At 37.3% G+C, this 17,204-nt stretch overlaps 1 protein-coding gene across 1 annotated transcript in view; it reads left to right on the top strand.

Moving 5' to 3' along the window:
• The window catches only part of PARD3B (par-3 family cell polarity regulator beta), a 494,000-nt gene that overhangs the window by 87,539 nt on the left and 389,257 nt on the right, over window positions 1-17,204 (top strand). Inside the window, exon 4 of the mRNA XM_026853194.1 lies at window positions 9,353-9,454. Within this exon, the coding sequence (XP_026708995.1) occupies window positions 9,353-9,454 (102 nt within the window). The remainder of the gene's footprint in view (window positions 1-9,352; window positions 9,455-17,204) is intronic.

Below are 17,204 nucleotides of genomic sequence, written 5' to 3' on the forward strand. Positions count from 1 at the left end.
TATATATATATATATATATATATATATATATATATATATATATATGTATGTATAAATTAAATGGGTGAAGGATAAGTTTTCACAACTAGTCTTGAAAGAGAAAGTGAATGAATCTTAACAATGTGAAAATACATAAAATGAGATTTTAACTTTTAAAATTGCTTGTTCACATGGAATAGCTTCCTTCACTATAGTTTAAAAGCAGATCTTGTAAGCGGTAGGGCAGATTGTTTTGAAGAAAAATCTTTGGTTCAGCTCATACTTGAATGTGTAATTTATTCCTCCTGAGTAAAACTTCTATGTTGTTTTAGTGTGTGAAGAAAACTTCTTCATCTCTCTGAAAATCAAAATGTGTACTTTGGCCAGAAACAGAGCATCATGGATATATTACTTAGCCTGTCTTCCTGCAATCTCTCATTTTATTTCTGTATTGAAAACAGGACACACAAGCTGATGTAAACAGGTGCAAACAGATCAAGTGTGTCCTCCTCCAGTAAACACCCATGTTAAAAATTATTTTGATCTTTTGAGATCTAGGTTTTTTGTGGTTGATGTGATTTTAATCCTTGTGAAATGATGGTCATTGATGCTTATTTGCAGGTGACATTTTGCTTTTTAAAAAATTATACTGATCTAAGGATTCTTCAGTTTATTTATTTCCTATAGGTTCCTCATGCATACAGATACTTTTTGTTTTGAGAAAAAATTTTTCGTTTGAGAGTTGAACATGGAAACAGATACACTAACTGTTGTATGTGAATTAGTAAGGAAGGCTTACTAAGGGAAATTGGAGTAGGCTGCTAGTGTTTTTAGGATGATATCATGCTCAATGGTTATGTTGTAATCTAGCATTTTAATTTTCTTGAGGTAATTGGTCTAAGATTGCTTAAGTTACTGTTAGGTGAAAACTTATTTAAAGACACCCTCATGTAGCAAGCAGTGGTGACCTGTCTTAGGCTGATGAAATGTGTAAGATCTTTGTGATTACTTCAGCTATGTACTTAAATGTGTTGCAGTAATGTGATACAGCCTGTAATTTCAAAAGCATTTACTCAAGTAGTTTGTTTAATTGGGCCTCTTCTTGCAGAAAGGGAAATGTGAGAGAGCAGCTCTTGCTGAGTTACGAGTGGGTCTCTTCATTGGCAGATGCCTTCCTGGTAGGAAGCTGACAGATGCAAACACTACTCAAAATGATGTAACAGTCAATATTGTGGGTTTTGATTTTTTTTTTTTTTTTAAATTTCTTGTTTGCTTCACTTTATGGCTTATGGTAAAGAACAGTTTCAGGGCTACATGCCTGTATCTGTATTAGCTGGAATGAAAATACCTATTTGTGAAGATTATAGAAAGGGAAGCAAAGTTATGTTTTGGTAGTGGGGTTGAAAGCTTGTTAGTCGGGACTATTTCTACTGTATGGTGTTCTGTGTTGTCCACAGTTTTACTGCAGGATGCTTAAAAGCAGTTTCTTTCTGAGCAGACTGCCTTCTGTCCTTTGCCCTTGTCTCAGCTTTTATTTCTGTCTTTTGAGCTCGATCAGTATAGATCTTTTTCTTGAATATTACTGACTTAAGAGAAGTGTCACTTCAGTTGATAGAAGACTGTAAAGAAGTTTTATTATCTCACTAGCATCTTAAAGCATTTTCACTTGTAATGCAAGCAGATACAGAGTTTTGGTGAAGGAAACAATACTGTGGAATACATGAGGAATCTTTCTCACTGTTTCATTGTGCTGTAATGTCTTTCTATTCCTTGTATTGATGGTTTCTTGAAGTTTTCTTCTGCTTTTGAATTCCCAGCTAGTAATGATAAAAAATGTCGTGCTTAATTTTATGCAGTTGATCTATAGAGCTATAAAGACAAGGTAATTAATTCCAGGTAAGAATTTATTTTCAACAGTGAGACTTAGAAATGCAGGTTTGTAATTTACTGTTATACTGTAATGCAAACTAAACTCTGGAAGCTTCCTGAGCAGTGAAACCTAAATGTTGCTTTTTCTCTGATTTTGGTAGTTTGTGAGAAGAAAACATAATTTATACTCAGTTGTCCTTCCTATATAAGGTGATTTATTTGCATCTGGTCAGTGCTAGGATCTGCTAAACTTAGTAAATGTCTGGAATGGACTTCACTGCTTGTGCAGAAAGCAGTTCATTTTTTATTTTTATAGAAGCTTCTTGTATTTGTTTTTACTCCATAAAAATGTAATCTCAACAACATACAATATTGTTACAGAAATGATGCTGTTCTACCATTGCAACTGTCTTCACATGTGTGAATGTAGTTCTTTGCTTGCTAGTAGGACAGGGTGTGATACATTTTTATTAGGGTTTGTCTTAAGTTGTATAGGGACGTTCAAGTGCATGTACCTTGTGTTGTTGCTGACATCTAACTGTTCAGCTCTAGACCATTCCTGAGAAATCCCTTTGCTGTGACTGAGAACAACCAGCAGTGATAATACATAGTATGCAAACATTTGCTTCCTGATCAGCTGTTGATTTTGGGAACTCAGTATTCATATTCCCAGAAAACTAGAGCCGCCTTCTACTACAGCTGATGATGGCCGCCCAGTTGCTGGCAGTTGAAATGCAGTTTGACTTGGAGTACCACTTCAGGCTTGTTTGGGGGTGGTTATGGTAAACAAACACAAAATGCTAGAGGCTGTTCTAATTTAGTGATAAATTTTGAGAAGGATTTGGAGATGAAGTTTGAAGCTGTGACCAATCTCGTCCATCTGTTCCTAACTCCCTTTTTGTATTCTGCTCTGCAAGCTGTGGTTTAAGAGTAACAAATACTTACTGCTGTTTGGCTGTGGATAAATGATACATAATGTAGCCTTAGAATGCGTATAGAAATCATTAAATATGTATTGGGAGGTAATAGATCACATTGCAATATACAATCTAAAAATAATTAAATGGTGGAATATCTCTGTCTTACTGACCTTAAGCGAAAATATCCCCTTCATCAGGAAGTATGTTTTGGTTGTGGGTTTTTTAATCTTATTTTTGTGCTGTCTAAATGACAGAAAACAATGTAGCCAGAGTCCAGTCCTTCCCCCCAACTTTGACCTAGCATTTATTCTGTTGCTGGGAGACAGGCATATGTAATTTCCATTTTTAAAAATACATCCTTTTTCATGCTGTATTTCATTGAAGTCTATTTGGTCTAATGAAGCAATAATGTGGAGGTGCTTCAAAAATATTGACCCGAGGAGTTATTTTGGGAGGAGTGTTACAAAGTCAGTCCTACTTCTGAATTTTTCAGTGCATCCTATCTTTACTGTACTTAAATTAAAAATTCCATGATAGATATTGCAATTAATTTTATGCATTCTGCACAGAACTAATAACATCACCAAACAATAATTAATTGCAAAATCATTAAATGTTTTATTGATGGGCCAGCTGAAATGTATTTAAACTTGCTAGGACTCACTTGCTCATTAACAGTCTGAAATACACTATATAAACTGCAACGCTGATAAAACGTGTTGCTTTAGTTTTAAGAAAAGTAGACTGATGCTTTCCTATTTGAGTTCGGAACAAAAGGAATCAAGATGGTGCTCTAAGGTTTTGATACATTACAAAACATTGTCTACAGATGTGTACAAAAACCCCCTAACAATTAATGTCTTTTAATTATAGACTGATTGGTCTTTCACTTGAATGTGTGTTTATTGACTGAAAATAAATACATAGAAGAATTCACAGAATCATCAAGGTTGGAAAAGACCTTGGAGATCATCTAGTCCAACCCTTAACCTACCACTGACAGTTCCCAACTACACCAGATCCCTCAGCGCTATGTCAGCCCGACTCTTGAACACCTCCAGGGATGGGGACTCCACCACCTCCCTGGGCAGCCCATTCCAATGCCCAACAACCCCTTCTGGAAAGAAATTATTCCTAATATCTAGTGTAAACCTTCTCTGGTGCAACTTGAGGCCGTTACCTCTTGTCCTGTCACTTGTTACTCAGTTCAAGAGACTCATCCCCAGCTCTCTGCACCCTCCTTTCAGGGAGCTGTAGAGGATGATGAGGTCTCCCTTCAGCCTCCTCTTCTCCAGACTAAAGCCCCCCCAGTTCCCTCAGCCACTCCCCAGCAGACCTGTGCTCCAGGCCCTGCACCAGCTCCGTTGCCCTTCTCTGGACACGCTCGAGTCACTCAATGTCTTTTTTTTAGTGAGGGGCCCAAAACCGAACACAGGAATCGAGGGGCGGCCTCACCAGTGCTGAGCACAGGGGTCAGATCCCTTCCCTGTCCCTGCTGGCCATGCCAGTGCTGACACAAGCCAGGATGCCATTGGCCTTTTTGGCCCCCTGGGCACACTGCTGGCTCCTGTACAGCCGCTGTCAATCACCCCCCCAGTCCCTCTCTGACTGGCAGCTCTCCAGCTACTCCTCCCCAAGCCTGTAGCGCTGCTGGGGGTTGTTGTGGCCCAAGGGCAGCCCCCGGCATTTGCCCTTAGTGAAACTCATACAGTTGGCCTCAGCCCATTCTTGAACTTATTTTAAACTCTTTGAACACTGAAGGTGTTTCATGAGGTGGCAACAGTTAAGTTAGGTTTCTGTGACAACATGAATGTCAAAACCACTTTTTAAAATTTATGTCACTTCTCTGCCTACATCACACTTGCGCATTCATGTGACCTGGCTTTAATTTAACGTTTGGTAAATATTTGCATAGTAATTCCTAAAGTGTTCTCCCACACATAAAGGAAATGATGATAAACAGCTTTTAAGTGGCTTGATGTTAAATGCAAACATGACTTGCAGCCCTAAGGTAAAATGCATGTTAGAGTAACTGTTCAATATTCATTTGGGAAGTGCTGGTATGTATTATACCAGGTAACTTACTCATACTTTTTCTTTATATATTTAGATGTTTCTGTTGTATACCTCAGCTAAGCATCTGCATAAGGGTTATATGCCATGTTCTAAGAGACCTTCTCCCCACTTGTGCTGTTTGGATTTTTTGGAGCCGTTTTGAGGAAAACCTGTAGATGGGTTTTCTCCTAAAGTGAGAGCATTTAGGAGCACAGATAGACAGTCACCATACTTGAATGCTGCCCAGAGCTTCTAGGCTGCTGTTAGTGTGTTATTTTTACAAGATAGGATTTTTACAGTCATCCTTTTTCAAAACTAATTCTTTCTTCTTGAGCATGTGAACTTCTAGTGATGATGATTAAAGAGATACTGGGAGGAATCATTCCAGACATTGTCAGAATTAGAATAGGACTTTAATCTCAAACTAGAAAACTAGAACCTCTCAGTTAAGGGGGGGGGAGAAAGATAAAATAAAATTGTCCTAGCATGTTAGAATACAGTTCTTACACTTTTTTTTTGCTTTATATGTGGTAGTTTACTCAGCAGCAAGTGCCTTCTTAGTAAATATGTCCTTAATCAGTCCCTTCCCCAAGCACAAATGGGATAAGTGTAATATTACCCTGTATTGTTTAAAAACTTATAAATCTAGCATTTTCTGCTTTCAACAGGTAAGAAGTGTTACTTCATTGTAGTAAACATATGCAAGCTGGGAACAACCCTTCACATGTTTAACAGCCTATCACCTCTGATACTGGTGTTACACTTTCAGACTGTAGAAGTAGAAAAACTGTCTGTTTTGCAAGAACTCTAGTGATACACTTTATAAAGTTACCCTGTTACTTTGGAAATGCAGTCCCCTGCCTAGTGGTTTTAGAATATATGGAAACCTGAAGTGTTCATGATGCTCTTTGTGATTGTTGTATCTTACTAAACTGTAAGAAACTTAAAATAAGACCATCCCTTTTTAAGGAAAGTTTTGATTTCTCCAATGATGATTCCATTTTGGATGTACCACAGTTATTTTTTCAGACCTATTCCTTTTGAGTTCTAAATAATGTCTAAAACGTGTGTGTATGTGAATGCATATGCACACACATTCATTTTTCCTCCGTCTATTCCCTATTCATCATGTAGATTAAATGCTATTTGGGACTTAAGATACTCAACTCTGCTGGTAGTTAATGGCTTATTTTATATGGCAAGTTAGCTAGAATATTGGTGGTTTATTTATTGAAGCTGTCTGGACTCTTGGTGGGAGTAAAAAAGCACAGAAGAAATCGCTATATAGATTTTAGAGTTTTTTCTGTAGACAGTTTGTATCCTGTGCATGGCAGTGATTTTGGAGTTCATCTAAAGAACAGAAAATGTTCTCTGACTTTGAAAACTCTTTGGAATGGGTGGGTGATTTTTGCTGGTCAGATGAGCTGTTGTTACTTCTGTGACTGTGCAGAGGGAATTTCCTGCACCTAGGCAGTGTAGCAGTACTTAGTATTTGTTTCATCAAACATGTCTACGAAAAGCATCTCTCTCCCCCCTCCCCTTTCCCTCCTGCCCCACCTAGCCTTTAGTAGATGTCTTTTTACTTTTCAGGGATGAAGTTCTGGCTAAGTTGCTAGAAGCTAGTTTCACATTTGTCTTTCTGAAACAGCAAGTGTTTTGTCTTGTTTAGTTACTGTAATTAGGGAGTCCTTGAGATCAAAAAGTCGTAGTGGCTCACTCTGTGTTTACCTGATTCATAGTATGTTGGGGAGTAATACCTAAACTGTTAAGAAGTATTTTTCTGCTAAAGAAACTGAAACATGTTCTGGTTTAGTTCTTATTCCAGTGTGAATTGTCATGCCTTTCTTTTAAGGAATCTAAAGATTGGTAAGGAATGGCATCTTCTGTTCTTTCAAAATGATTTGATTTAGAGACTACTTATCTCTTGATATGACCACTAACAAAACCATTAAATTACTGTATTTCTTGTGGCCCAAAGTAAAAGGAAGGTTAGGAATTGGGTAATTGTAATGTAGTTGCGGGTGGCTGTGTGTCTTGAGCTTGTTTCCTGCCAACTTGCTGCATTCTGTTGGGACAACAGAGCTTTTGCAGCCCTTTTTTCTTTATTTTTCAATGACACATCTGGGTTGGTGCAGCTCCTGAATCACAAATAGAAGTGAATATTCCAATCAACTGTTTATTTTTTGTACATCAGCTTTATTCTGCCTACAGGACACTTGAACAACATAATAAGTATAACAGGTTTTAATATATCTTCAGACAAAAATGATAGCTGCGGAAGTTTGGCTAATTAAGAGGAGTGGTTTTCCAAGTATGCTGTTTTAGTGTTTCAAACTATGAAAACTTTTTGTAATTGTGTTAGTTAAAAGGTTCAGGAGGAACATCTTGTAGCTACTGGTGCATTCCAGTTTGAGAGAATTATACTTTGTAAGTTTATTGGTAGGGTCAAGTGACACTCTTTCACAAGGTTTCTGCAGTAGGTAAATTTTTTGATCTAAGTTAACATGCTTGCTTGTTGGCAGAGATATGTTTCTTCTCTGCCTTTTCATCTTAGAATTTTGTGGTATGGTAAAAATACTTAAACCATGGGCTTTAAAATAGAGTTTTGAGCTGCAATAGTTGTCTATGCTTTATCTCTTTGTAGAGACAAAAGCATGTTAATTGATTTTCTTAAATTTTGTAATTTTGAACACAATACCTAGAATGAACAAACATTTGCTATTTCACAAATGGGTGGTTTCACTGTGAAATGAAATAACTGTAGGTAGAGATAAATTACAGATTAAATAGACATGTTACAAATAGAGATACTTCTATGTGCTTAATTGGTTGGTTGTTATTCAGCCATACTGTACCTTAGGTACACTTAACCCTCAAACAAGTGCAAGGAGGTAAAAAAGCTGTGGGTTAACCTAAGGCTTCTAAGCCCTGCACAGCTGCCTGCTCGCTCCTTGCCTGGTGGGCTGGGGAGGAGAATCATGAGGGTACAAGTGAAAAAACTTATGGCCTGAGGTAAAGACAGTTTAATAGATAAAACAAAAGCTGATAAACATAACTCTAACCCAGCCCCCCTCCACCCTTCTTTCTCCCAGCTTTTATTGCTGAGCACAGTGTCACATGATCTAGAATATTCCTTTGGTCAGTTGGGGGTCAACTGCCCCGGCTGTGTTCCCTCCTAACTTCTTGTGCACCCCAGCCTACTCACGGAAGGGGCAGTGTGAGAAATGGGGAAGGCTCAGATGCTGTGTAAGCACTGCTCAGCAACAGCCATAACATCCCCGTGTTACCAACACTTGCTAGTCTGTATAGTGTGTCTGTTGTGCTTCAGTTTGCTTCAGAGGACTGTGATCTATTTAGACTTAGCAAAGAAGAAGGAATTAGAAATACAGGTCATTGGGATTGTTTATTTCTCATCAGCAGTGCTCTTCGTCCGTTCCAGAAACCTTTCTCAAAGCTATGTGTGTGCAGGCCAGTTTCTCGACCCTTAATTTTAGCATATTCTGGCCAGTCTCCATAATATTTGATGGAGGACTCAAATATGCTTTGTAATCTTAACATATTTCTTTTCTTCAGCGTACTGTGGAGGATGTGCCAATTCAACATTTATCAATGCTGATACCATAGAGTATTCAATCAGCTGTCATGTGCTTGTCAAACCACCATAGCTGGTCCTAACAGGATAAATGTTCAAAATGTTAACTGAGGGAGTTCAGACATAACTACTGCTTAGACTGTCCCTCTTGCAAGTTATGTGTACACAGGTAGCTGGTATGGTTTTGGAACAGTGGTTACAGACTGTGTCTGCTCCCTGGTTTGTATTTCATGTCAGGGAGAATTTGCTGTTGAGCAGTGCACTCTGAGCCTTTTGACTTCAGGGTCAGTGGAATGATGGCAAAGTTCCCAGTTACTGAAGTGAAGTAGTTAGTAATATATGAGGAAAACATTAGTTTTGGAAGACTAACATGATTCTTGTTAATATGGTGGACAACTTTGCATTGGAATTTGAGAGCATTTATTGTGAAAACAAACTGGGATTTATTTATTCTATTAATTTCTTTTTGCCACAATAGCCAGACCTACCACCTCAGAGAAAGAAACTATGGTTGTGGGGTTTTTATTCATATATATATATATATAAAAACACGTAGTGTGTGTGTGTGTGTGTGTGTGTGTGTGTATATATATGTGTGTGTGTGTGTGCCTGCTGATAACCCACATATTCCAATCATCAACTGTTGCAAAATGAAAAAAGTTTAATTTAGCCTTATTTTTACTATTTAACTTAAGTAAAGAGTGATAATGAAATGGTAATGTACGTTTTAAAGATTGTTTGCATGGTGTTCTATAGGTAATGTTATGCGTCTGTGGTTTTCAGTCTCTTGGTTTCAATTTCAAGTAGTGGCTCCAAGCTTCAACCTCATGATTAAAGAGGGAAATGAGTGGGAAGCACATGGGATGCAAAACTGCTTTGTCTGGTGGCATTAAAACAATACAAGGTTATGTTAAGAAGTCTTCTGCCTGTCTTGCAGGATCCAACTTCCTGGGTAAATATTCACCACCTGGAGTATACAGATGGAGGAATCCTGGACCCAGATGACGTACTGGCAGATGTTGTGGAAGACAAAGATAAGGTAGAGCTTGGATGAAAATATGACTTTTGCTTTTTACTGTGTCTTTGCAAATAACTAATGTAACTCTCTTATTTCTTGGATATCTGACAGAGGAAGTGGGTGTTAAATATACTTAAATTAAACATATCTGCCCACGGGTTTCTATAGTAGAACTGGAGGGAACAAAGAAAAAGCATGACCAAAATGATTAAGATAATTAGGGGAGTCTAGCAGTTGATTTGGGACAACCTTTTCAAGCAGTTCTGTGTTTATTTTTATTGCTGTATGAAAATAGAGTGGTGAATGAATGTGAGTTTTGCAAGACATCTTTTTTTATGCCACTTAAAATATCTTTTATAATCTCTTTTTTGCTTAGAGTTAAGTTTTTGAGAATCATTCAAATGTCATGGTTGAATATGTGTGACAAACAGACAAATCCTGTGATGACAAGAACAGCTGCCTCAACTGTGTTGAATTTCAGGAGGAGTTCCTGTGATTTGTTACTGAAAATCTAAACAGGCCAGTTACTAATTTTAAAAGCTGTAAGTCTCTAACTTTTCGATTCAAACAAGATAGATGTCCTTTCTGGGTAGAGAAGTAGCTGCAAAGAAGCCCCTTCTAAATTTTCTTTTGTAGTTATCAAGAAAGTTTGGGGAAAATAATTGGTGACATTTTAGCATAGAGGAGGAGGGATATAAATTATAATACTTTGAGGCTTTTTTCTTCATAAAATTGGAAAAAAAAAATATATCTAGTGTCTTGAAACTGAAGATCCAAGTATAGGATATGCCTGTACTTTAAGACAAATAGTTTTGTCTATTTATAGTACCATATGCTTAGTGATTTAAAAAATAATTTTGTTTATTGCAAACAGAAATGCTAGTTTTGTATGCTGTTGATTCTTCAGTGACTTAATACAAAGTGCAACATTTTGCTTACAATTAATGAGATGCTCGGTTTTCCAAGGTTTCTCAGTACCTTGGGAAGTTGTCTAAGGTGTAATTAGTGTCATTTTATGGTGTTTTGTTTGGGAAGTCTTAAAAAACAGTGGAGCTCTGTTTGATATATGTTCTTTTTATCAAACTTGTGTTTCTTGCTTGTCCATATTTACTGAAAAAATACTTAAAACACCCTAAGAGTTGTTTCCAGTAGCATTTGGAGACTAAAGATTGGGTTCTGAGGAATGACACAGCTGTATATAAAGGATAAGACCATAAGCATAAGATGTTGTAAAATGAGATGTCACATCAAAGGAAAATGTGTTAGTGGTCTCATCAAGTAATAAAAATTAACATGTCCACCCAGTATTTCCTCATTTTGAAGTACTGATACAGGAACACTTACGCAAATATCAGCAGTAGTTTGCAGAATATTTGATATACCATCCAGCTTTTAACTTGTTGCCAAAGCCTTTGCTATGTTTTATTGGGTGTCACTGATTGACAACGTGCTGCTGATGGTAGTTCACACACAGATGTAGGTTTAAGCATCTTCTGCTTTAACAGTGCTAGTGGGACTCCATAGTTCTGAGGCTGCCTTGAGGAAGAACTACTGGAAAACTGGAATCTTACTTGCTGAAGTGGTTGGGGCGGTTTAGGTATACAGCAAACTCCTCAATTTTCTTCCTGTGATGTTTCAATTACATATGATGCATCACTGACATGTTCTTCAGAAGGCCTTGGTAAAACAGTGGTAAGTAAGACTTACCGAACAGCAGCAGCTGCAGTGACAAATCAGGTTTTTTGATTAAACTAGGGGAGAATCATGTGAGGGGGCTGCTGTTTGAGAGGCTGAAGTATTCTTCCATTTGAGACTGAAATTGGGCCATAGCGTGTGTGAGGAGATGTCCATACTTATTACAAGGTTTCATACGATCTGATAAGAACCAGCCCTATAAAAGGCCTACAAATATTTTAAATCATTTTAGTGTGGCCTATTAGCCTTTGAGCTTTCACCCCTGCTATTCCACACTGAGAATATGGCTAGAGGATCTTTAAGCTTTGCTAGAAGGGGAGGAGATATTTGGATCTAATTGACTTGATATCTAATTTGGTATTTAAAGTCCCTAAATAGGTGAAAGACTTTTTGGTACATTTATCTGTGCACTGATTCTCTTTGGTTTGATTATATGCATGTGTGATAAATGAATAAGCCACAGCTTTGTTGCTTCCTTGTCATCCTTTCTTATGAATCCAAACCAGTAATGCAGCCTCCCATGAAATCAGTTGCTTTGTGTAAAAATAAGTGTTGCACTTAACCTCAGTGCCTTTAACCAAAGGTGTGTTTGGCATTGCAGAACATCAAGCTCTGATTCAGTGGCAGAGGGAAGTAGATGATGCTTTTTTAAGGGTTAATCTGCTCTAGATTGTACTTTGATAGCAGTAAATTAGCACAGTTCCTTCAAAGGAAAATGTGCTTGCTAATCTATTGAAATTCTTTCACTGTGACAACAAAACAGTGAATTGGAGAGAGCTATCAGATCTAATTTTTTTGGAATTTCAAAAGCTTTTGACAGTCCTTAACAATAGAGTGTTAAGGAGGCACAGCTACTCATGAGGTAAGCAGCAAGTGCTGCCCTGGATCAATAAATGATGGAGGGGGAACAAAAAGATGGAATAAATGGTCAGTTTCCAACACTGTGAAATGATGGCACTGGGATGCATAATGCATGTTACTGTGAGTGGCAGTGTTTTTGAGCTCTGCTTATTTTAACTTTGTGGTTTCCTCTTGAATTCAAAACAAATCAAAATTCAGAAAATAGGCAGTACAGCGGATGATATTAACTGCTGTCAACTCCACAGTTTTGCATGTTGTAGTGGGTGGCTTGTTCTATTTGCATATAAACCAGGTCTACATTACTATTATATGTGCTTGGTAACATGTGTCGTGTGAAAATGCTTTGGTAATTCTTCCTGGTGAGAGCCCCTCTTGCTAGTGCTGCCTCAGCAGTAATGTGTGGTCCGAATTGGATGTCAAAGCTTGTGTTGAATAGTTTTAAGATAGTTTGTTTTCACTAAGTTAATTGAGTTTTCTAGTATTTTCTCTAGGGTTTTGTAACTTTCTGATAACTGGAATGCAGAAAAGTTGGGATTTTTTTATATTCTTCAGTTCATTGTATGACAGTATGATACACTTGTTTAGGAAAAACAAAGCAAGAGATATAAGACTTAGTTACAGCTGAGAATTTTTACCTATTGAAGTATATGCTGTAGTGGTTTTTTATGTAGACTGCTCTACAAGTTGTTGCTTATTAGTCAGCTTTTCCCTGGAGAAGTTAAAAAAATAATAAATCCCTTTGATATAAAGAAGTAAGTACATAAGAGAGATGTCTGGTAGCAAAGAAAGCAATTTAAGGATGTTAGTTTTGTATAATGTGGAGGTAACATTTTAAATGTGCAATGGACACAGGATAGTTCAGGTTGGTTTATTGTAACTTACATGCTCTGTATCTTTCAGAAAATCTCCACCAAAAAAGACATCAATCAAAGAAAAGAAAACCCAATTTTATTTTTTTTTTTTTTCCTCTGTAAGGTGGTGAAAGTTGCTCTGGACTAGGGTTTTGGCACTCAAATGTTTTATGACATTTAGTTGATTAGTACCATGGCCAAGTTACTGTTTTAATGTGTGTGCTTTTACTGACTGTTAAACTGGCTGCAGGAAATACATGCTTCAGATTTTTGATACTTAGTGCTTCTGGCACGGTCTTGGTTATGCCTCTGTAAGTTGAATGCCTTGTTTGAGAGAACTTTTGTCTAGAGGCAGGTAACTTTCATGTTTAGTTCCTTGAGGCTAATGAAGTAAAATGGGGATTAGTAGATTAAAAAGCCTGGTGTGTTCAAGATGGGAAACATGAAGGTGCACAAATTTGGCAAAACTGGTGTGTAAGGGCTGTTGTTCTTTGATTTGGTTTTAATGGTTTTTTTTTTCTAAGTATAATTTTCAGGATGTGGTTAGTATCTGTGTCAGTATGTGTGTATATATTTGTCTCTGACACTTGCTGCTTCTGGTTTTGCATTCATATTTTGTGGTTTCAGTAATGAGATGCTACAGATGAGCAGAAATATTAATGTTTGATTAGCAAAAAGATAACTAAATTCATTCCTTTAAACTCTAAATTGGTAAAAATTAAAATCAATTTAACTTTTATTCCAAATAACGTGTTTACAGCCTTCAAAAGCGTGATACAGTGTTCTTCTCTTTGTTGTATTTAAAGCATTCTGCTTTTCCCTTGTATTTATAATCGGTTGCAGTTGTTCTTTCCCATAATCAAAGTTATTGGGATATGAAATTGTTACTGCTGACAATATTTGTTTACTGAAATATTCATAGCTAATTCTGGGTGATGAAGATACAAAGACAAAACACTAATATGAGTGAAACCTCTGTGTAACTTCTGTTCTATCAAGAGAGTCCCAGTATTAAGTATTCTTCAGTTGTGCGATAGTTAGCTATGCGTTGTGTGTCTACAAGAAAGGGAAGTATTAGAAAGGGCATATTTTCAATACTATCGTTATCCTTTTCAACACTTGAAAATATGGAGATATGCGACACAAGACAATTTCAGATCAAAATGGAGTATCTGTTCTTTTGCGTTGACTGTGATGATGACACTTCCCCTCATCTTGAGTCACAGGCTTTTTAACTCGTTCAAAAGGACAGTGCCAACGCTTGCTAAAAAACCCTTTCAGTTTATGCTTTACATGTAGTTTAAAAACAAAAACAAGCGTTGGGGATGGGGGACATTCTTATGGCAGAACTGCATACCTTGATTTGCTGGCCTTCTGATGAACTAAAGTGGAGTTTTGCTTTTGTTGTTGATTAAATAGTATGCAAGCCAGTCAAGTTGCAGCCTATTTAAAAAAAATATGTTGTCACACTTTTCAGGAAGAAAAGGTTTTATGCCATTTTGAGCCAGTGCTTGTTTAGGAAACAGATGTCTGATTTCACTCTTGTGTAGTAGGGTATGCTGTGAGCCACCATATATATACATATATATATATATATATATGTATATGTGTATATATATATATATATATGTGTATATATATATATATGTATGTATGTAAAAGGATATTTTGATAGGACTTAGTCGGTTTATTTTTGAAGTGGGATCTGAACTGTGAGTACGGGAGGGGGGGAACCACCATCATTAGTACTTACTAAGCAACACTTTATTTCAGTAATGCAGTTTCTTTTAGAATACAGATTATGAAGCTTTGCATTTTTATGAAATTTGTTTTAATTTCTTTCTGCAGAGGTGCCATGCATTATTCAAGATTATAAAATGATTTGGATTTCAGGAGCATTTGGATTTGCTGATGAGGATTTCAAGCTGTGTAATTATGAAACTGTATGCACATAGGTTGGAAGTTCAGAACTCATTAGCGTAATCATTAAAATAACCATTTTTTTAAGTGTAGTATTACATTCCGGGGTGTGCAATTACACTATCATGTGCTTCTGGTTACTGGAAGCATTCTTGTAATAAACTTCAGGTCTAGAAATGTGCTTCAGGAGAAGTTCATAGCTTTAAGAACAGACACCTGGTCAAATGTTGCTTAGCTTATTAAAGAAATTCCAGTTTTATAGCTCAATCTATAACACAGGGCCTGTATGCATAAATTAGCTTCCTATTTAGCCTAGAAAAAATTACAAGCTTTTACATATTTAGTGCTGTATAATGTAATTTTCTTAAAATAGATATTGTCTTGGAACATATTGCAAGGGTTACTTATTTGAGCTCTACCTACTTTAAAAGTAAAAATGTGGTTATAGAGGTTCTTGCCAGATGGACTCCAAACTTTTAGTTTTTCCACTGTAATGTTTGTGTTTGAACATTATGAACTGTGAACTCTTTCTCTGAACATTTGTAACCACCAGAGTTTTCTGTTTGTGATAAGTATTTTATTACTTCTCTTCAAAAAAAAAAAAAAAAAATTAACTGTGTCAGTGGATCTGTGATGCTAATAAAATTCCTGATAGTTTTGGAATAAGATTGACTATTTAAATATTAAAAGGGGATTTTGGAGTTAAAATCCTTTTTATGTAAGATAAATGCAACCTGAAACTTGTGCTTTTCTAATTTAATTTTCTGTTGATCCCTCTATTATCTGATTTGTATTTTGGTATTTAAAAAAAAAGTATCAAAAACATACGGCAGGCAGAAGGTTTGGGACCTGGGTCGTGTGGGTTTTGGGGAGTATTCAGCTGTACAGCTGTAACACTTTCGACCTGAAAATGTGTTTTGTCATCTGGGTACTAAGTGCTATAGCTAATTGGTTGTCTGACAACTGAAGCTGTTTGAGTTTCTGTCCTTAAACAGTGAGAGGGATGGAGGGAGGGAGGTAGGTCATTCTGAGTGCATCTGGTCACAAGTGGTGGGCTGAATGGACATTCAAATGTCCTCAGGAAAAGGAGCTTAATATCTCTTTGTGTAAGCATAACCTTGTGGAAGATGCTTATTCCTTCTTAATGATTTTTGTAACAAATACTTGGAATTCTGTATTCACGTGTTGATGCATAAGCACACACATGTTAATGTTTACCAAGAGAGTGATATGCATTGTGGAAATAACGTAACCTTGTTGTGGAAAGATAATTTGGTGGATTGTCTTGCTATAAACTAAGCTGAGCTCTTAAATACTTACCCATAGGGGTTTATTTATAATAAGCCTTGGAGACTGAGAGAGTTGGAGTTGTTCAACCCAGAGAAGAGTGGGCTTTGGGGAGGGAGAACTTATTGTGGCCTATCAGTACTTAAAGAGAACTTATGAGAAAGATGGGGACAAACTTTGTGGTAGGGCCTCTTGCAATAGGACAAGGGGTAATGGCTTTAAACTAAAAGAGGGTAGATTTAGACTAGACATAGGGTAGACATTTTTTCCAGGGAGGGTGGTGAGACACTGGAACAGGTTGCCCAGAGGGGTGATAGATGCCCCATCCCTGGAAACATTCAAGGTCAGGTTGGATGGGGCTTTGAGCAACCTGATATAGTTGCAGATATCCCTGGTCATTGCAGTGGAGGGTGTGTGTGTGTGTTTGGACAAGATGACCTTTAAAGGTCCCTTCCATCCCAAATGATTTTGTGATTATTATTTTTCTTGTTCTATTTAGATTGCAAATGGATGGAGGAGAGAGGGGGCTTTTTGTTCTGCTTTCCAGTTAGGGCTCCAAAGACTACCTCAATACAAGAAATTGTAGGTGCCTCCTGTGGTAGACCTTGTTGTGTAAGGCAGTGGTGAAGGAGGTGAGGTGTTGTTATTTCATTCCTTTTCAGAAGTGACTGTGTTCTGGCCCAAGGAATTGGAGCAGGTCCTGGTACTGTTTTGGGAAACTGCTTCAGTGTAGTGAGCTTGCATTATTTTTGATAGGTACACAGCTCCTGTGTGCAGTTCTGTTCTTCTAATTCCCATGACTCTTCCCTCCAGAAAGTTGAAGCTTGCTTAAAGCTTTGAAATACTGGTAGAAAGGTCTCTTACAGTTTGGGATTTGTGTTTCAGAACTGTTCTGTTGTAACGGGGATATTGTAATGGTGTGCTAGAGAGATAAGCGGATACCATTGCTATTGTGAAAGCAAATCCCTCCTAAAAGATTAAACCCCGACCAGGTGTAACGCAATTCTTGTGTGGAGGTTTGAGACATCAGCCCTTATTTTATTTAAGGCACAATTGACATGCTTGAGGAAGAGAACGTGTAAATTGCCGTTAGAAATGCACACATAACCCGGTTGTGTGCCAGCTTCCTGGTTTATGCAATATGGAGCCGAACAGAA

This window comes from Athene cunicularia (assembly GCF_003259725.1).
Source record: "Athene cunicularia isolate RWA chromosome 7 unlocalized genomic scaffold, athCun1 chr7_part2, whole genome shotgun sequence".
NCBI classification, from domain to species: Eukaryota; Metazoa; Chordata; class Aves; order Strigiformes; family Strigidae; genus Athene; species Athene cunicularia.